The following is a 20581-nucleotide window of genomic DNA, read 5'->3' on the forward strand; positions in this document are numbered from 1 at the left end:
TTACTTTTGAGATTAATTCACCAAAAATTGAACAATAGAAACTTTGTAGGTTTTATTTGAGTGCTTAGTGTCAATTACAAATAGAAAATAAACAACAATACAGTGAAAGTAAGAGGTAGCAGATGATCTGCAGAAACTTACATGGCTTACATCATCTTATAACAAGTAGCAACAAGAAGGCGAATTATAAATTTGGCCTAAAAACCAAAAACAGGATTGGATGATTTCACTTCTTCTTCGGCTGTGATCAGATCAGCAATGAAACAGGATGTGAATTATTTCCTTATTACTTAAGCCTTGGTTGTGCTTGGCATAAATAATCTTGTCTCACAGAACTGTCGGCACAGAACTGAGGACCTTTAGGGAGAAGTCCACCACAGGGCAGCCCTGAGTCATGCAGCCCAGCGAAATGACGTCCACATGTGGGGAGAAAAACGTGGTCAAATTCTCAGGAGTCACTCCACCACTCGCTTCTATGAGCAGAGCAGGGAACTCCTTCTTTAGCACGCGAGCTGCAATGTGAAGCTCCTGGGGGTAGAAAAGAGACAGATGGGGAGGGGATCAGTAGAAGGTCCAGTGAAACCAGATGAGTGATGCGCTGATGCTTCTACCTGAGGCAGAAAGTTGTCCAGCATGACGATGTCTGCCCCCGCTGTGGCTGCCTCCCTGCCTTCCTCTGCCGAGCGGCACTCCACCTCGATCTTACTGCTGAAGCCGCACACGGACCGAGCAGCTTTCACGGCCTACAGAGCAAGAGAATGTAGAATCTGACTCTGCATTACCTGCATCCTGCTTTGAACAGGAATTTGTCCAACTATCAACTTAACCTACATGATGATAAGCCATAAAGCATCTGATAGTTTTCTTTCATTATAAAGTAGTTTTCACATGTCTAGTTGGGAATTGATGTTTCTGTACTTTAATAATTCCTAATTTAGATTTCCTATAATACTAATAATATATAATATTATAACAAGATTTATGCAAAATTCATAACATGTGTGGTCACCGTTGATCAAAAGCTTTAAAAATAACCTCAGGTTCTTTCAGCCTCCAAAAACTTTAAGATTTTGTTTCTTTGTAAAAAATCGTATTACTATACTAATCTTATTAAGTCAAAATTTGCTTAATTTAAGTAGGACCATTCGTGAGGCGCAAAGACCTCACCTGAATAGGCTGGGACCTAAAAGGGTAAAATAAATCTGTAATAAAGTTCAAATCGCTTAGACCAGTCTCATACAAGTGATTTAACCTTTACAAACAGTTCAGTGACGGATGGATTAACTTCTGTTTCATTGCATGGAAGGATGTTTCTTCTGACAAACAATATTTTCCAGTTACATTAAATATCACCTACTGTCACTTTATCATATACATATGCAGCAGCACACCTCTGAAATATTCCCTGATGCCCAGACATGATTGTCCTTCAGCATCACCATTCCGCTCAGGTCCTGCCTGTGCATGGACGCGCCTCCAACCAGCATGGCGTACTTCTCCACCAGGCGGAAGCCTGGCGTGGTCTTGCGTGTACCGGCTATCTCTCCGTGCCATCCTGCCACCTTTGCAACCTCCTGCAGCTGAGCACAGCGGGTGGCGATGCCAGAAGCCCGGGCCAGGCAGTTGAGAGCCGGCCTTTCCCCAAGGAGGAGACACCTCGCTGGGCCTCTCACGACAGCAGTGACGGTCACAGCATCTGGACCTGCGGCCAGATGAGATGACAAGCTGATGACAAGATGTTTATAAACATTTCCTTAATGTCATTTGTCACATGCATGTGATTTATTTAGAATTCAGTAGCTTTTTTCCTCGACATAACAGCAACTTGGGTTATCAATTAAAGGTTTAAGGAGTCTGAACTGGTTTGGAGTGCAGGGAGCAACTGGGGAGCTGGGAGCTGCTCCTCACCTGCCTCTTCAAAACGTTCCACATCCAGTATGTTGGTGCAGCACCTACCGATTGTCGCTCCCTCCTGGTGAAGCCACTCCACCGTGCAGCCGACCTCCGCGAACACCGCTGTGAAGAAGGGACTTCCTGCAAGGACGCTGCCAGATGTTTTGCATAATAGCCTAGCCTCCACTTCCCGTGACCCCACACACACCCCTGCGGCGTCGAAGTTGGGCGTGTCCTCCGCCAGCCATGCCTGTGCCAGCAGGGTCAGGGTGTGCGGCGGGATGGCGTCCGCTGCCGCGTGTCCAGGCCCAGACATTCTGACACGCATGCAGAGCCGTGTCATTCATTTTAAGTCACATAACTTTTAATGTGCATATACATACTGTAACTAGTCCTTGCATATGTCGATGTTGGTGAAATGTAAAGACAGCTCATTGCACCACTGACATTTGAGTGGACATGTAGACAAACAACAGCTGCCAGATCACTGAAGCAAATCCCACACAAACTGACAAACAGCAAAATGAATGCTTAAGAAGCAATGACGAAACCACAGAGTTTCCTTCACCCATTTACTTTCTCAGCACTCCACCTACTTAGTTCCTCTTCTGTGTAAAGTATATTCAGAAACTGAGATAATGTGTCAGAGTTCTAACCTCCTACTCACAACGTATGTCCTGCAAAACTAAGCAAACATGCATAGAAACCTACAACATTTTTTATAGAGGTTGATTTGTCTAATCTGGGTCAAATTCACACTGAGATGAGGCAAGATATGTACTAATACATGAAGCATTTACCTCCTGACTGTAGTGGCTCTCCTTGTTTGGCTGGTTGCACAGAGTTGAAGTGCTGCACGTACAGAGCCACAGTGGAATTTGACCTACTGTGCATTTTGGAATGTTTACAAGCTACAACTGCACTGAGTGACTGTCATTGACTGTTTGAAGCCAAATTGATTGGCAGGCCATTGAAGTAGCACTTTTGTTTGGGTTAAGATATATGTTTACCACAAAATGGACACTTCTGAGCCTGTGTCTCTTGCTCTCACAGTGGGCCCCATGGGTGTGGTGGCAATCAGAAATGTGCTAACCACAGGAAGAGCAGTCCTTGCGTCACCTACCACGGTATAGATAGTAGTCACCCCCTCATCTGCTTCTGCTGCACTGAGATCTGACCCTAGTGACAAAAAGCTGCACATTATCTAAATACATAATGTTTATATTATACTTCAAGCATTAGTCCTGATACCACTGAATGAAACCTTCAGGATGAACATGACAACGTTCACAGACAATGAATGTTACTGTTCTTGAGGTGTGTCTAATTAATGCTTTGGTGGCTTGAATTTTCTCGCGGCAATCATTCATCCATTTCATACTGACTATACATACTGGCATATGTGCTTTTGATGTACACTAATGAGTTACTTGTACTTCTACTATACAACTACAGTTAACAATTTATTCAATAAGTCAAACACATTACTGTCAAATATATTTGAAAGGTTTGTAACATGTTTGAAACTGTGATATTTGTATACTTGCTTTAAACTAAAAACAAAAGGATTCTTTACGTTCACTCTAATGCACATACAGTATATACATAAATCATATTCCCCACTCGCCCCTTCCTTGGAGTGGTCTTGTTCCTGCAGGCTCGGGTCCTCTACCAGAGGCCTGGGAGCTTGAAGGTCCTGTGCAGTATCGTAGCTGTTCCTAGGTCTGCACTCTTCTGGACAGAGATCATACATGTGGTTCCTGGGATTTGCTGGAGCCACTCTCCCAGTTTGGGAGTTACAGCCCCCAGTGTTCCTATCACCACAGGTTCCACTTGTGCCCTCACCCTCCCCATCTTCTCTGTCTCTTCTTTCAGCTTTTGGTACTTCTCGGCCTTCTCGTGCTCCTTCTTGCTGATGTTGCTATCACCTGAGATTGCTACATCTGTCACTACAGCCTTGTTCTCTTGTTTGTCCAGTCTCTGTCGTTCTGAACCTGAACTGACTAACTGCTCAGACATGTGACACCTACACCATACAATGGGCAGACTAGACGTATTTATCTGTAATCAATTAAAGTGTCACCATCTATCGTGTTGTAATGCTGTAGATACAAACAAAATGTATGCATCATAGTGGTGACACAATAAACTTTAAAACCATCTTGCTACAGTAGCCTAATTATTATTGATTTTTGTCTTGTTATTTTTGATCCTCAGACCTCCCTGTTCTTCACCAAGATGGAAACAAGCCCTCTTCTATTCGAGATTCAAAAACTTCCCACAGGGAAATTGCTTCACCTGCTTTGATTGCAGAAACTAAAGGAAGAGCTGATAATATAATTTAATAAAGAAAGCTGGTTGTAATGGCTAGTTTTACAACCGATTCTAGTGAGTGTGTGTGATGTACAGGTAGTGTCAGGCTGTTTGATATGATGGACCCACATGCACAGCTTCGGACACCAAAAAGGTACGTGTCGGCAGTTTAATGCCAGATAGGTATGTTAACGCACACATTTTCCAGTTTATCTGCCATAACAGCAGCTGCTTTAACTCGTATATTAAAACGCTACTAAGCTGTTATACTGTAAGTAAAGATTACATGTCCATGCTGTGTTTGTTTGTATTTTGTGAACTCAATCTAAGGCATTATGCTATTAAAGAGTGATACTTGAGTTATAAATATTACTGTATGGCAGAGGAAATTCAACTTCACAGGATTTCAGATTAAGATCAGCTCAGCTCCGAAAAAGAAGTTACTGCAACTCAGCTCTACAGTTTGTTCAGTGGTTTCACATGTAAGATACAGTAAAATTGAACTGAGTTCATGCTGTCAACATATTTTAACATTAAATATTCCAACGCCCAAACCGAAAGTGGAGAGAAGCAAGCAAGTCTCAGTGGGACGGAGTTTACTCTTTAATAAGATGAGGGAAGAGCGATCTTATCAGAACTTCATGGACCTGAACAGCTGTTTGGCTACCGAACAAGGTAGGTAGTTGGCACTTAGACAAGTTTCAGCTCAGTATATAAGCTGTGCCATACAGTACAGTACTTAGTTTGGCCTCATTAACTCACGGATTGTTTAGAAGACGGACGTACTATTTAGAGATCCTTGCAGATTCAGTTCAGTTAAGTTCAGATTCAGTGCTTCCTGTTAATGTTGGTGTTTTTCTTGTTAATGTCGTTGTGTTTCGTCATTTTGTTTGTTTGTGACTTGCACTTTAGGGCCACCATACCCTATCACTTGCAATACCTAAATGGACACCAGAACCCACATCAATGTTACCTTCATTTTACCCAGCCTCCAACAGCAACTTGGGTTATCAATTAAAGGTTTAAGGAGTCTGAACTGGTTTGGAGTGCAGGGAGCAACTGGGGAGCTGGGAGCTGCTCCTCACCTGCCTCTTCAAAACGTTCCACATCCAGTATGTTGGTGCAGCACCTACCGATTGTCGCTCCCTCCTGGTGAAGCCACTCCACCGTGCAGCCGACCTCCGCGAACACCGCTGTGAAGAAGGGACTTCCTGCAAGGACGCTGCCAGATGTTTTGCATAATAGCCTAGCCTCCACTTCCCGTGACCCCACACACACCCCTGCGGCGTCGAAGTTGGGCGTGTCCTCCGCCAGCCATGCCTGTGCCAGCAGGGTCAGGGTGTGCGGCGGGATGGCGTCCGCTGCCGCGTGTCCAGGCCCAGACATTCTGACACGCATGCAGAGCCGTGTCATTCATTTTAAGTCACATAACTTTTAATGTGCATATACATACTGTAACTAGTCCTTGCATATGTCGATGTTGGTGAAATGTAAAGACAGCTCATTGCACCACTGACATTTGAGTGGACATGTAGACAAACAACAGCTGCCAGATCACTGAAGCAAATCCCACACAAACTGACAAACAGCAAAATGAATGCTTAAGAAGCAATGACGAAACCACAGAGTTTCCTTCACCCATTTACTTTCTCAGCACTCCACCTACTTAGTTCCTCTTCTGTGTAAAGTATATTCAGAAACTGAGATAATGTGTCAGAGTTCTAACCTCCTACTCACAACGTATGTCCTGCAAAACTAAGCAAACATGCATAGAAACCTACAACATTTTTTATAGAGGTTGATTTGTCTAATCTGGGTCAAATTCACACTGAGATGAGGCAAGATATGTACTAATACATGAAGCATTTACCTCCTGACTGTAGTGGCTCTCCTTGTTTGGCTGGTTGCACAGAGTTGAAGTGCTGCACGTACAGAGCCACAGTGGAATTTGACCTACTGTGCATTTTGGAATGTTTACAAGCTACAACTGCACTGAGTGACTGTCATTGACTGTTTGAAGCCAAATTGATTGGCAGGCCATTGAAGTAGCACTTTTGTTTGGGTTAAGATATATGTTTACCACAAAATGGACACTTCTGAGCCTGTGTCTCTTGCTCTCACAGTGGGCCCCATGGGTGTGGTGGCAATCAGAAATGTGCTAACCACAGGAAGAGCAGTCCTTGCGTCACCTACCACGGTATAGATAGTAGTCACCCCCTCATCTGCTTCTGCTGCACTGAGATCTGACCCTAGTGACAAAAAGCTGCACATTATCTAAATACATAATGTTTATATTATACTTCAAGCATTAGTCCTGATACCACTGAATGAAACCTTCAGGATGAACATGACAACGTTCACAGACAATGAATGTTACTGTTCTTGAGGTGTGTCTAATTAATGCTTTGGTGGCTTGAATTTTCTCGCGGCAATCATTCATCCATTTCATACTGACTATACATACTGGCATATGTGCTTTTGATGTACACTAATGAGTTACTTGTACTTCTACTATACAACTACAGTTAACAATTTATTCAATAAGTCAAACACATTACTGTCAAATATATTTGAAAGGTTTGTAACATGTTTGAAACTGTGATATTTGTATACTTGCTTTAAACTAAAAACAAAAGGATTCTTTACGTTCACTCTAATGCACATACAGTATATACATAAATCATATTCCCCACTCGCCCCTTCCTTGGAGTGGTCTTGTTCCTGCAGGCTCGGGTCCTCTACCAGAGGCCTGGGAGCTTGAAGGTCCTGTGCAGTATCGTAGCTGTTCCTAGGTCTGCACTCTTCTGGACAGAGATCATACATGTGGTTCCTGGGATTTGCTGGAGCCACTCTCCCAGTTTGGGAGTTACAGCCCCCAGTGTTCCTATCACCACAGGTTCCACTTGTGCCCTCACCCTCCCCATCTTCTCTGTCTCTTCTTTCAGCTTTTGGTACTTCTCGGCCTTCTCGTGCTCCTTCTTGCTGATGTTGCTATCACCTGAGATTGCTACATCTGTCACTACAGCCTTGTTCTCTTGTTTGTCCAGTCTCTGTCGTTCTGAACCTGAACTGACTAACTGCTCAGACATGTGACACCTACACCATACAATGGGCAGACTAGACGTATTTATCTGTAATCAATTAAAGTGTCACCATCTATCGTGTTGTAATGCTGTAGATACAAACAAAATGTATGCATCATAGTGGTGACACAATAAACTTTAAAACCATCTTGCTACAGTAGCCTAATTAGATGGAACACTAACATGAATGCATATAATTATTGATTTTTGTCTTGTTATTTTTGATCCTCAGACCTCCCTGTTCTTCACCAAGATGGAAACAAGCCCTCTTCTATTCGAGATTCAAAAACTTCCCACAGGGAAATTGCTTCACCTGCTTTGATTGCAGAAACTAAAGGAAGAGCTGATAATATAATTTAATAAAGAAAGCTGGTTGTAATGGCTAGTTTTACAACCGATTCTAGTGAGTGTGTGTGATGTACAGGTAGTGTCAGGCTGTTTGATATGATGGACCCACATGCACAGCTTCGGACACCAAAAAGGTACGTGTCGGCAGTTTAATGCCAGATAGGTATGTTAACGCACACATTTTCCAGTTTATCTGCCATAACAGCAGCTGCTTTAACTCGTATATTAAAACGCTACTAAGCTGTTATACTGTAAGTAAAGATTACATGTCCATGCTGTGTTTGTTTGTATTTTGTGAACTCAATCTAAGGCATTATGCTATTAAAGAGTGATACTTGAGTTATAAATATTACTGTATGGCAGAGGAAATTCAACTTCACAGGATTTCAGATTAAGATCAGCTCAGCTCCGAAAAAGAAGTTACTGCAACTCAGCTCTACAGTTTGTTCAGTGGTTTCACATGTAAGATACAGTAAAATTGAACTGAGTTCATGCTGTCAACATATTTTAACATTAAATATTCCAACGCCCAAACCGAAAGTGGAGAGAAGCAAGCAAGTCTCAGTGGGACGGAGTTTACTCTTTAATAAGATGAGGGAAGAGCGATCTTATCAGAACTTCATGGACCTGAACAGCTGTTTGGCTACCGAACAAGGTAGGTAGTTGGCACTTAGACAAGTTTCAGCTCAGTATATAAGCTGTGCCATACAGTACAGTACTTAGTTTGGCCTCATTAACTCACGGATTGTTTAGAAGACGGACGTACTATTTAGAGATCCTTGCAGATTCAGTTCAGTTAAGTTCAGATTCAGTGCTTCCTGTTAATGTTGGTGTTTTTCTTGTTAATGTCGTTGTGTTTCGTCATTTTGTTTGTTTGTGACTTGCACTTTAGGGCCACCATACCCTATCACTTGCAATACCTAAATGGACACCAGAACCCACATCAATGTTACCTTCATTTTACCCAGCCTCCATTTTAACAGCTGGATCCACTTATACTGATAACAGTGTATTTTTATTAGTTTATAACTGAAATACAACAGAGACCCTGGTTATAATTATAATTTCTGCAATTGACATGAGAGACAAATGTATACTGGATAACAAAATATGTCGCCCTTCTGTTGATTTGAGTCCTCTGACTAAAACCACAAGAAACATACACAGAAATAACAGCAAAACAAAACAGCAAAGAATTAAAAAAACATCATGAGACGTCAAAGCCGTAAAGACGCTTTCCATTGGAAAGTCATAAACCATTCTAATTCTTTTTTTCTAATTGTGTTCACATTTTCTGCCATTTTACATGTGCATGATAAGAATTTGACTCTTGGAAGGATCACAATGACAGGAAGTGCGGTTACTATTTTAGTGCAGTGACCAGGCGTGAGGCTATTTCTGCGTCTCCACACCGTAGAAACACCGGTGATGACGCCACACAAGCGCAAACAATAGCGTCAGAACCCCGCACTTGGACACGGTGAAGTGTGAGTCCTTTTACATGTGCATTTGGACATTATCTAACGCTGAACCCAGTCTTACCTCTCGTGTCTCATGATTCTCACTCAGCCCCTAACTTTTGTCCCCGTCTCCTGACAGCTTACACAACCTAGGAAGCGACGGGCACCAGAATTGCGCGGTCCCGACGCCCACGAGCACGAGCCGGCGCTTCCTCCGCATTCACAGTCGGAGCAAGAACCAGGAAGTGAAAGTATACACATGGAGGGTGTGGCCTTCCTGGCCTCCGTATGTTTTATTTTTAAAAACACAGTCCTCGGATAAATAAATGGGGGACTCGGCGAGGACCAAGCGGCGCGAGCAGCTGAAGCGCTGGGCTGGCTCTTGCACTGACAAGGCTCCGGCCGTGTCCAGACGTAGGTGGCGGGGAGATGACGAGGACGGAGTACTGACGCTGGAGGCCGAGCTCAGCGACCCGCCGAGGGACCAGTCAGTGCCTCTGGGCCGAGATGACACCAGCCCCCTACTCAAACGACGGTAATGAAAGCATCTCTTGTAACAATGGGGTGGCAACAAGCTGTCAGCCCGTTAGCCTAGCCTAAGCGCTTGAGATGTGCTAAAGGAGGGATGTTTGCGTTAGCCAGGGCAGGATGTGTACAAAAAACGGAAACAGTGCACTAGTACAATACAGTACCTACCCCGGGTCCCATCTACCCAATAACCCATAACCCGGGTCCCAATAACCCATTATATGTAGTTGTTTGTTGAACTGTCAGTGCTCAATGCTGCTGCTGGCTTTGTAGTGTTTGCGCAAGTTAGCCACCTAGCTTGTTTGCTAAGAGTTGTCCTGGTGGTCCAACTTCACAATTAGTTGGTTGTTTGATGATGTGTGATGAAAATAGCCGTAATATCTAGCTGTGAAACGTATATTTACCACGTTATCTTAAATGGATAAAGCAGTCACAGCAGCTAACCATCTCGGCCATGATGCTCGTGTTTAGGAAAAGGGTGAGGTTTGACAGGGCTGCAGAGTTTCTGGCTACCTGTGCCAGTGGCGACATAGAAGAGGCCCAGGTGATGCTGAAGGAGGCCAAAGAGACCACAAACAAGAACGGGGAAGATGCTACTGGAGTTATCAACTGTTGTAACGCAGATGGGATCACTGCTCTCCATCAGGTGAGGTGGTTTCAGGTGCGATGCTGGCTGATCAATGGGAAGCATTTCCAGTTCTATAATGGTGTCTTTCCTGTCTGTGGTACACAGGCCTGTATTGATGGCAGTGTGGAGATGGTGACTTTTCTCTTGGAGCAAGGTGCCAACGTGAACCAGGTTGACAATGAGGGATGGACGCCGCTGCATGCTGCTGCCTCCTGCGGTCATTCTGACATTGCAGAGTGGGTAGCTCATTTCTCTTCACATAACATAATGCAGTGGTGTAATAGCTGTGTAATACAGTACTTTGTGCGTCTGTGAGGACAGAGAAGAGTGGGTGCCACAACGTTTCTACAGCCAACAATACTAACATTGTTATAGCATTTGGCAGGACAACAAGTGAGCTAAAGATTGAGTGGGCTGGCCTGGAACAAAAACCCTGCAAATCAAAAGATTTCAGCTTTTGCTGTTTTCCCTTTGTTTGGAAGGTTCAATTTATTGGTTCCACAAGACAAAGGCCCATGTGTGGGCCTTGTTTGTTGGGCCTTGTTGATGCGTTCTCTGTGTATGTTTGCTTGCAGTTTGCTTTTGCAGCAAGGTGCATCTCTCTCGGCTGTGAATTGTGATGGTGACGTTCCTCTGGACATTGCTCTGGATGAGACTACGGAGTCTCTTCTTCAGGATTTCACGCAGAAACAGGGTGAGTGATGTTCTTCTTTATATACTGTAGATACTGCTTTTGAAAGGTTGTGTCTAGTCTGGGCAAGAACCTGAACAACCAATAAACATTTTCAACTGCATGCATTTAAATGTTAAAATATTGTAGTAATTGGAATTAGAATCACTGCAGTGACTCAAGAGTGTAGAGCAGTCACCCACCAATCATAGGATTGGTGGTTCTATTCCTGGCGTCACCTGAAGTTGATGCGTGTGAGGCACATGAGATGAATGAGTGAATCAGATGTAGTTGCAGAAATTCAGAAGCTAGTTAGCTAGTTAAAGCGCTTTGAGAACGTAAGGCAGTGCAAGACCATTTACCATTAATTTTTGTCCATTTCATTATGTCAAAGGAAGCTGGTGACGCCCTGTTTAGATTCAGGGTTTGTCTTTGTATTCAACCACAAACTATTCTCTAAATCCATGTTTTTGACATTTGTTGGAGTTGTGCTTTAGAATCATCATCTGTATTGATGACTAAGCTCCAGTGGGCATTAAATACATTTAGAACATAAATGACCTACATTCTGTGCTGCCACTTCACGCTTGATGCACTATGGCTCTGCATTGCTCACAACCTATTTTCTAAACTTGTTGTGTCGGCTCTAAAAAAACAGTGGTTCTGTGGAGTAGCAATCAGTGTAAGTCCAAAGTATTGGAAGGTTGTGTATACAACATATCAGCATAATCAATTAGCTGCATGTAGTGTGTCAATGCATAAAACAATCTTCATACCTTAATTATGACAGATCAGATACTATGGATTGCTGGAATCAAAACAGATGTGGGTCAGTTAGGCCAATGCTGACTGTGCTGTGCCAGAAAGCCAAGTCTGTATGCCAAGTAGATGCAGATGTTAATAGTCTTGACCTTTAACATCGAATTTTGATATTCTTGAATTATGCTGCTCTCCAGAACACACATTATTATTAGTAATAATAATAATAATAATAATAATAATAATAATAATAATAATAATAATAATAATAATAATAATAATAATAATAATAATTAGTATTTCATTTGTCACACACTTGAATGTGTGAAATTTCTTCCTCCTCCATTCCAGAAGAGCAGCAGGTCTGATACTGTTTTTGCGTTTTGTGTTGGTGTCTAGGTGTGGATGTGGAGGCAGCTAAGCGTCTGGAAGAGGAGCAGATTATGAGAGACGCCCGGACCTGGCTGACGGATGGCCCACCTGCTGAAATGCGTCACCCGAGGACCGGGGCCACGCCGCTGCACGTGGCTGCAGCTAAAGGCTACCTGGAGGCCTTAAAGTAAAGAGCTTTGCTTAAATTGATTGTTTAAGTTTAAGTTAAGTTTAAGTTAAACAGCAGCATCAGGGGCCCAGACTCTTATTTCATCTATGTTTTGTCTTTTCGCTTATGTTGTCCAGGATACTGTGTCAGTGTGGGCTGGATGTGTCGGCTGTGGACTTCGATGGCTGGACGCCTCTCCATGCTGCTGCACACTGGGGTCAACGGGAGGCCTGTCACATTCTGGCTGAACATCTGTGCAATATGGAAGCCCGCAGCAATGCGGTGAGTCAAAAGAACCATGACAAATGTTCTTGATCTGCTGCATTTATAGTTGTGTAATATTTCATTTAAAGGAACAACATTGATGTTGTCAGCTGGACATGTTTTCTATGGAAACTTGATACTGTAAATGTAATGTCACAACTCAATTTGTTTTCTGAACTACACTCAAGTTGATTCAAACTCTGCAGGGTCAAACACCGTTCGATGTAGCGGATGAAAGCGTTGCAGGGCTGCTAGAGGAGTTATCGCTGAAACAAGCCAATGTAAGAAAGATATCTGGCAATTGACATAATTTATTTGAGAAGATGACTAATTGTCTGTTTGTCTGTCAGTGGCGTAATGAACAGTCTATACTGGACAGGCAAAACCCACAAGGCTCCACTGCTGCAAATGCACAGAACAAACGGCGGAGGTTGGTATCTACCTGAAACCTATTCAGAAGGATTTCTGATATATAGTATGAATAAAGACTGTTAAGCAGCGTCACTTTACAATTAGATTAATGATCAGCTCTATGTAGCGTAGAAAACACTGAACCCAGAAGCTTTAAGCTGTTTGTAACATGATTAAGCAAATACATGGTCAACATGTGATTTTTTTAATGCTTTTAGAAGCTCCGTGTGCAGGATGAGCAGTAAAGACAAGATGAATGTACAGGACCAATCTAAAGAGAGGGGGATATCAGGAGACCTGGAGCTCAGTGAAGAGAAGGAGAACAGCCCCGGTAAGACTTGGCATTTTGACTACTGATTTATCTATATATGTACAACTGAGTTTATTCCTAAATATTATGGCTCCCTTTTTTTCAGAAAGCTCCACTGTTTCAAGTCCAGACTCAGAGAGTGTGGCCACGTCTGCAGCCAGTCCCACTGACAAGTTAAATGCTGATGACTGCTTAATGCTTGCTCAGACTGCAGATGAGGAGGATAAGGAGCAGGATAAGGCAAACCGCACTGCTAGAGTCCAACCCTCTCCTCAGACACGGGATGCTGCATCTGAAAGTCCAAACACCCCCAGCACTGAGAAGCGCAAGTAAGAAGCAGATCAAAACAAACCATCGTATTCAATACCACATGACTGTAAATTGATACTTTTCTCAAAAAGGTTTTAAAATAATTGTGTAACTGTGTTTATCTCTTATACAGTAGCATCATACAAAACTCAAATTGGTCTTGTGTTTAGGTTTCAGGCTCCAGGCAGAGACGAAGAGTCTGAGTCTCAGAGGAAGGCTCGCTCTCGGCTGCTGCGTCAGACTCGCCGTTCCACACAGGTACTGCTTCTGATGGATACATTTACCAGTACTAATAGAAGTGTGTAGGAATAATTAAGTGGGGCTGGCTTCAACGTTTGTTAAAAACATGGAAAAACATGGAATGCATATGTGTCTACCGTAAGTAAGCAGCAGCTGTCATTTATTCCTGAGCAATTTTTAGATAACGGCTGGGTTTTGATTGCCAGACTTCTGAGTGGTTGTTTTTTGGCTCTTCACTGACAGGGCGTGACTCTGACAGACCTAAAAGAAGCAGAAAAGGCCGTGGCTAAACCTGTAGATCCACCACTTCGCAACATCCAGTACGTCAGCCCCATTGTCACGGTCACACCTGCTGAAAGGGGTAAGTGATGGTATCGAAGTACCACAGACATGATGCTGTCATTTTAAACTTTCTGCTTGGTACATGCTTTTTCTTTCACAAAATCACAAGTCGTTCATTTAGAGAGGACACTAAGAACAGAATATGTCTGTATTTAGTTATCTTTATAGTTTTCATTACTAATTTGCTGTGAAGGTGAGTAAAACATTCTCCATTAGTGTGATTTTAGTCACATTCACTATTTACCACCTTCACAAAGCATATATATATATATATATATATATATATATATATATATATATATATATTATATATATATATATATATATATATATATATATATATATATATATATATATATATGTCGGGTGGTCTCATACACTTTCCAAGCTCGGGTCCTTCCAGGGAGCTTGAGGGTTCTGCGCAGTATCCTTGCTGTTCCTAGGACTGCACTTTTCTGGACTGAGATTTCGGATGTTTTTCCAGGGATCTGTCGTAGCCACTCCTCCAGTTTGGGGGTCACAGCCCCTAGTGCTCCGATCACCACAGGCACCACTGTGGCCTTCACCTGATGATCAACAACTAAACTTCTGAGATCCCAAACGCATCATATGATGCGTTGCGGGTAGAAATGATCCCGCACCAAGACACCGGTTACACTGTCAGCTTACTGCCTTCATTTGTTTATTCAGCTATAGATTGGTTTTATAATATTTTTGGGAAAGTGTGAAGTAACACGTGTTTGTGAATGTAACATTTTTTTTAACTCACTTTTTTTTGGGTGAAGTACAGAATAAGGTCATTTCATTTTAAAGGAACTGAGCTCATTTCCTCTAATGAGCTGCAAACCCTGCTGCTGCTGCTGCTGGTGTAGATCACTAGGTGTGGTTTGCCATGAAGTTGTTAGTCTTGCCCTTTATTGTGTTCATGTTACACCCAAAACAGATCAGTTCCTCATGTCAAATGCACATTTACTTAATTCAGAGCACTTTATTAACCTGTTTACAGGCAGATTTCTAAAGGAGATCAACGTACTATAATCCAGGTGGCTTTTAGCTTCATGCAGAACAAAGGGAAAGAAGCTGGGCTGAGGAAGCAACCATAACATTTCAGACACACCATTGTTGTGTCAACTTACTCCCGGTGTAACCTGGATTCTCTGACTAAGCTTTGATGCATAGATCATTTACATTTGCAATAAAATGTACTGTGCCTCTATTTATGATTCCATGCATATGTTCATTGCGTCACAGGTCTGGATATATGTGCAATTTAGACATTATTATAAGAAACTCTTTTTAGGACCTTTTGTCTTTGTAAATGTCTGAAGTGAGTGGAGGTACGTTCACTGTTGTTTGTGATAATTATGATAGTTTTTGATTGGTTCTTAGACACTCATGCATATTTTATTGATAAAACCTGTTTGTACAGTTTGTAAATAGTCGACTGAAAGCTATTTATGTTTTTTTATTTGACCATATGCCCCACACAAATGTTCTCCATCGCCCCCTATGTATTTCTTCAGATACTGACCCAGTGAAGCCGACGGAGCCAGAAGAGAAGCGTTTGGGAGGGAAGGAGAGGAGGAGAGTGAGGCGAGAGCGGCGCTCCACTGGCATTGTTCAGTTAGAAGGAGAGGTACGCAGCAGTTTTCTGCCAATCCAGGGAAAGCATTTGCTTGAACAGACCAAACAATGCGTTAGTTTCACTGCAGAGTGCAGCTTCAGCAGGCTACACTTTCATTTTTGCAGCAGTATAAGGAATGATCCAGACTTCGCTGTCATAATGCAACACATTTCTGACTGTGATTCCTGTTTTGTGTTTCTGTTCTACATAGAAAGTGACCCCAAAATTCAGTTGGGGCCAGTTTGAAGATGAAATGTTCTGCTTTTGCTTTACTACATTTATTTTATAGCATTTGTTACTAGTAGGTGCGTTACTAGTTTGAAGCCGAAGGACACTGTGGAACCAAGCACTACCAGCATCACAGTTCACACAGAGACCGTTTGATCTTATAAAAGATGAGACAACACTTTTTTTTGCCACATGAGAACAGTTTGACTAATATAAAATGGTCCATCCAAGATATGCTTCCACTTCAAGGGGTTGAGAGGCTGCAGATTCAGTGTTGGAAATATTATTGTTTGGTGTGTTTCAGAATGAAGATGAGGATGCTCAACTGAAAGAAACCAAGAGCCACAATAACCCCGAGTGAGTCCTACTGTTCGCAGTGCTGTTTCTTAATTCCACACTGTGTGACAAGAAATTAGGTAATTTAGGGTTTTACGTTCATGTGCTCAATTTCCATGATGCCATCAACAAGAGCTAATATTTGGTTTCTATAATGTAAAGTAAAAGGGAAAGTTTGTGCTGTGGGAGACGTCTTTCTGTCAGTGCTCTGTCTGTGTATGTCTGCAGTAAGAATCAACCGGGAGACTTGTCAGCTGACTTCAGAACAGTACGTACACACATTCCTGAACATCACACAGATGTGAACAAATCAGGGCTGCAGTGATGCCAAGTGGTCTTTAAAGTGTATATAATCCCATGCTCTGCTTTCCTCTAGCTGTACCTGACGGTACTGCAGGAGAACCTCGCTCTGAAGGACAGGCTGCAGGAGACGGAGCTGCTGCTCAGCCAAAACAAAGTGGAACTGGAGAGACTCCGACAGGTTGGTCAGGTTTGCTGCTCCTGCTGTTGCTGCTGCTGCTCTCTGTGTGTGCGCGTGTGTGTGTGCGTCCACGCGTGTGTGTGCGTTCACGCGTGTGTGTGCGTGCGCGCGTGCTGGAACTGATCATGTGCCAGTTATCCTTCTCTGTAGCAGGTTAATCATCATGTTTTCTCTGTGGCAGAGTCAAGAAAGCAGCACAGACAGACCTGCTCTGTTGGAACTGGAGCGATTTGTAAGTCTGATTTTATTTGCTGTCCTATATTTACATTTACATAGACTATTAATAACTAGGAAATGCAATAAAATGTAATGTTTCTTTTGGTTCCCAGGAGAGGTTGGCCCTCCAGAGGAAAGCAGTGGAACTGGAGGATGAGTTGAAGGTACAAATCAATCAGAAAACACAAAGCTATTTCTGAAGCACCATGCTTCATAATCTCCCTGCCCGTCCTGCTTTGCCATGTTCAGTGGACTCTCTAGACTTGTTCCTGATCCTTAGCTCAGGTTTAGGATGTGAGGCTTATTGAAATCACACTATCGTCGGCCCTGAGTGTCTTGGGTGGTGTTTGAGCGAGCCTGAGGTGGAGCTGTATGATGACCAAATTCTGAATGGATCGTTCTGGGCAAGCGTGAGTCTAATTAGCGCAGTCTGAACAATTAGCAAATTGTTTTAGGGCCTACCATTAATGCAACCAATTTAACTGAAAGATTTGATTGAATATAATTAATACTGAACTTGATGCAAGCAACTTGTTTTCAAACATTTAGGACAGTTTAACAATGTGTTGCAACAACTACTTTTACAGTTTTTTTCCATTGCTAAAATAATATAACCAGGCCTTTTAAACCATATTTTCAAAACCTTAACCCCACTTTCAAAGCAGCACACCCATGTTTCTGAAGCATAAACAGTATTCCCTGCTTTGACTCATGAGTCAAATCTTCATTTCTCAGCTTTTACACCGTGTGCACAGTTAGAAAACTGGTGGAAATTTTCCATAAAGGAGTAGATGAGAGAGAGTTGTCCTTTTGTGTGATTTATTGAAATAATAAAGAAAATAAAAATAATGGGGAAAGCAAATAAAAAGCATGGATGTTGATCGTGCACATCAACAAACCAAAAACCAGCTGGGGAGATCAGTGCACACACCACGAAGGTGTGATGCAAAGAGCCCACGATCCTCAAGTTGCTTCTGCCTTTTAGCTTCTCTGTCCGACTAGGGTGGAATGTCTTTCTAACCCAATCAAATTACATGCACCATCTCCTCCCTGTCGCAGTGTGTGTGAAGATTTTTACTTTCTCACACCTGCATCGCTGACGTCCAACTATCTGTGAGAAAGGAGCACCAAGTCTCAACAGACAGAGACACAACTCCCCGACCTTGGGTTTGGGAGCTAGAGTTGAGAGTCTATCAGGCAGAGACAACCATTGAACAATCTAGGTCAAATGTCAAATGCATACAGTAAGACAAAACATAAGATATTAATTGCAGAACATAAGTCATAACTCGTATAATAACTGCATAGAAATAAGGAAGAGACATAGAAATAAGGAAGAGACAATTTTTGCCATAACAAAAACACTTCACTCAGTCACCACAACTGGAGCTGATTAGGAACAATGACCAATCAGGTAACAATACAAGTGAAAATTTAACATCCATTAATCAGATTTAACAGATAGATAAAAGGTCCTTTTAGTTATGGAACAGTGGATTCACTGAGAAATGAAAGAATAGGTTGAAGAGGAGAAGGAGAAGAACACAGGAGGACAAGGAGACAAGCAGTCTGGGACCATGTCCGGTCCGTGTCCTCACAGAGGCTGCTCTGTGCAGTAACGTTAGAGTCAGACACTGTGGAGCAGCCTCACTACGTTGGTGGTTTGGATCATGTGGTTGGTTCACAAACAACCTGAGGATTTCTAACATGTTTTCTGCATACTCAACGTGGAGGTGGAACCTCATATCTGTGTTCACCTCCTTTAGGCCATGAAGAAGCCCCTGCTGCGTGGCTAGTGCTCATATAGCCTGTGATGTGGTTAGTCTTTGCCATGAGCCAGACCAAAGACGGAACATGGTGAAGGAATCATTTCTGCTTTTATAGAGTTGTGCATGAAGGAATAAAACTGCCAATGTGCACATTTTGTATTTTGGGTTCATGTGAAAGAGTATTTTTGAGTATATTTTCTGAGGGTAAAGTTTGGTTTTGGAGCCAAAGTTAAAAGGAAATGGAGCAAAGATTCATTTTGTCCTAAAAATAGGTTTGGTTTAGGTGTTTGGAGAATATGGAGATGTTGTAGATTTGTGTTTACTGGTTTGAAAATGCGAGGTGTAGTTCCAAGAAACGTATTTAAGCCATCTAGAGATACTAACAGCACGCAGTATATGAACCATCCCGATAGTTCAGCGAGGCTGCTGCCTCAGGGATGCTGACCTTTCAGCTTTGATATGGATGGTCTCTGTCCTCCAGCTCAAAGGAGTCAAATTCTTTGATTTGGGATCCAGCTGTTCATTCCTTTATATACCTAACACCCCACCTGGTTTTTAAGCGTGATGCGGTGCCTTCTGTTAAAGCTGTTTTTTATCGTTGTAGGTTGTCGGGGACCTCAGAGCAGACAACCAGAGGCTCAAGGATGAGAACGCTGCCCTCATCCGTGTCATCAGCAAACTCTCGAGATGAACATGACGAACGCCTACGCAGAGAGAAAAAGTATTACAAGGTTTATCTTTTTCCCCAACTCATGACACACAGAAGAAGGAAGAGGGCTGTGGCGCCAAACACCAGCAGCTCCTGGAACAATGTCACCGCATCAGGGTCGTTAGCCGGGGTTTGGGCCTTGGTGTCTCTGCACATCTACTGTATAACAAGCTGAACGGCACCTCCTGTGGACCGACAGAATTTCCTGTTCTCATCCACTTTTATATTACATTTTTATTGTTGTATTTCTTAACTGGAATATTTAATGTGCTTTGCTTCTGCAATACTTTGTATAAAATCTGTATTAAGAGACTTAAAGCCATGCAAATGAGAGCTCAAAAGTAGTAATTTTTTAGATTCAGTGCTAACCGTTGTGCATGTGTGTGTGAGTGTGTATGTGTTGGGGGGGTGTTACTAGATAAAGAAACTTAATGTGCCAAAAAGCAGCCCCCAGTCTGCATGTGCTTTGGGGAGGGAGCCCAGTGGTCAGTGTTCTTTCTCAGGATGAGTCTTGGCCAATGCTGTGCGTTTCACCTGACTGCTGATGGACCAAGATGCTCCATCCCCCTTCTCCTCCCTGAATGTATATTTAAAGTGTATATTTATGTACAGGGTTTGCCTCTTCCCAGTGTAAAGGTAGTCGGGGTCTCTGTGTGAGAGTTTTGGGTGCTATCTTGGACGTCAGGTGCGACTCGTGTCAGAGAGGAGTTTTCAAAACGTATGTTACAAATGTCGAGAGCGTGAGGATCACGTGCTCTGCTCTTAGTACTGTAAGCAAGTAGTAAGTTCACTTTGCCATTTTGACTGGACACTTAAAGCAACAACCCCTTAAGCTGAGTATTGACCCTGTGACGGGCGGCTGCTGCTCAGCATGCAGCCCCGATGGGTTCACGTTGGAACGTTTACTCTAATTCTACAGGAAAACGCATGTGTAGTTGTCTTTTGATCCCGTGCCTTTCCATATACATTTGTAAGTAATATTTCTATTTTGCTTTGGCAAATATACACCGTTAAGTATAAAACGCAACCTGGGCATAAATGATAAACATTCTGCTGTTTGTGTGTGATGCTTTTTAAAAAGTGCAGTACAATACAGGATGTTGGGTGCATTTTTCCAAA

The 20581-nt window shown here is 42.7% G+C and overlaps 3 protein-coding genes across 5 annotated transcripts; 1 reads left to right on the top strand and 2 right to left on the bottom strand.

Annotated features, from left to right (window-relative positions):
* Positions 1-37: 37 nt before the first annotated feature.
* Positions 38-4057, bottom strand: LOC114850890 (nicotinate-nucleotide pyrophosphorylase [carboxylating]). 3 transcript variants are annotated; one of them, XM_029142506.3, is made up of 5 exons: positions 3017-4057; positions 1957-2210; positions 1392-1702; positions 612-743; positions 38-528 (listed from the first exon to the last, which is right to left on the bottom strand). In XM_029142506.3, the coding sequence occupies exons 2-5, from the start codon at positions 2207-2209 to the stop codon at positions 328-330; spliced, it is 897 nt and encodes a 298-aa protein (XP_028998339.1). In that variant the 5' UTR covers position 2210; positions 3017-4057; the 3' UTR covers positions 38-327. The 3 variants fall into 3 exon arrangements, with proteins under 3 accessions (XP_028998339.1, XP_055359211.1, XP_028998316.1); XM_055503236.1 differs by having other exon boundaries at positions 2694-4057; XM_029142483.3 differs by having other exon boundaries at positions 1957-4057.
* A 1151-nt stretch (positions 4058-5208) lies between these two features.
* On the bottom strand, positions 5209-9313 carry LOC129603191 (nicotinate-nucleotide pyrophosphorylase [carboxylating]-like). Its single transcript, XM_055503354.1, has 2 exons — positions 9180-9313; positions 5209-5593 (listed from the first exon to the last, which is right to left on the bottom strand). Exons 1-2 carry the CDS (start codon positions 9191-9193, stop codon positions 5221-5223), a joined length of 387 nt encoding a protein of 128 aa, XP_055359329.1. The 5' UTR covers positions 9194-9313; the 3' UTR covers positions 5209-5220.
* On the top strand, positions 9271-20513 carry ppp1r12c (protein phosphatase 1, regulatory subunit 12C). The gene is made up of 19 exons (XM_029142406.3): positions 9271-9632; positions 10097-10271; positions 10359-10489; positions 10829-10947; positions 12082-12241; positions 12361-12505; positions 12694-12768; positions 12838-12917; positions 13117-13229; positions 13315-13537; positions 13688-13775; positions 14001-14118; positions 15623-15735; positions 16256-16308; positions 16516-16555; positions 16664-16768; positions 16950-17000; positions 17098-17148; positions 19358-20513. Exons 1-19 carry the CDS (start codon positions 9424-9426, stop codon positions 19442-19444), a joined length of 2136 nt encoding a protein of 711 aa, XP_028998239.1. The 5' UTR covers positions 9271-9423; the 3' UTR covers positions 19445-20513.
* The last annotated feature ends 68 nt before the right edge of the window (positions 20514-20581 follow it).

The sequence above is a fragment of the Betta splendens genome, chromosome 1 (assembly GCF_900634795.4).
Source record: "Betta splendens chromosome 1, fBetSpl5.4, whole genome shotgun sequence".
Taxonomy (NCBI): Eukaryota; Metazoa; Chordata; class Actinopteri; order Anabantiformes; family Osphronemidae; genus Betta; species Betta splendens.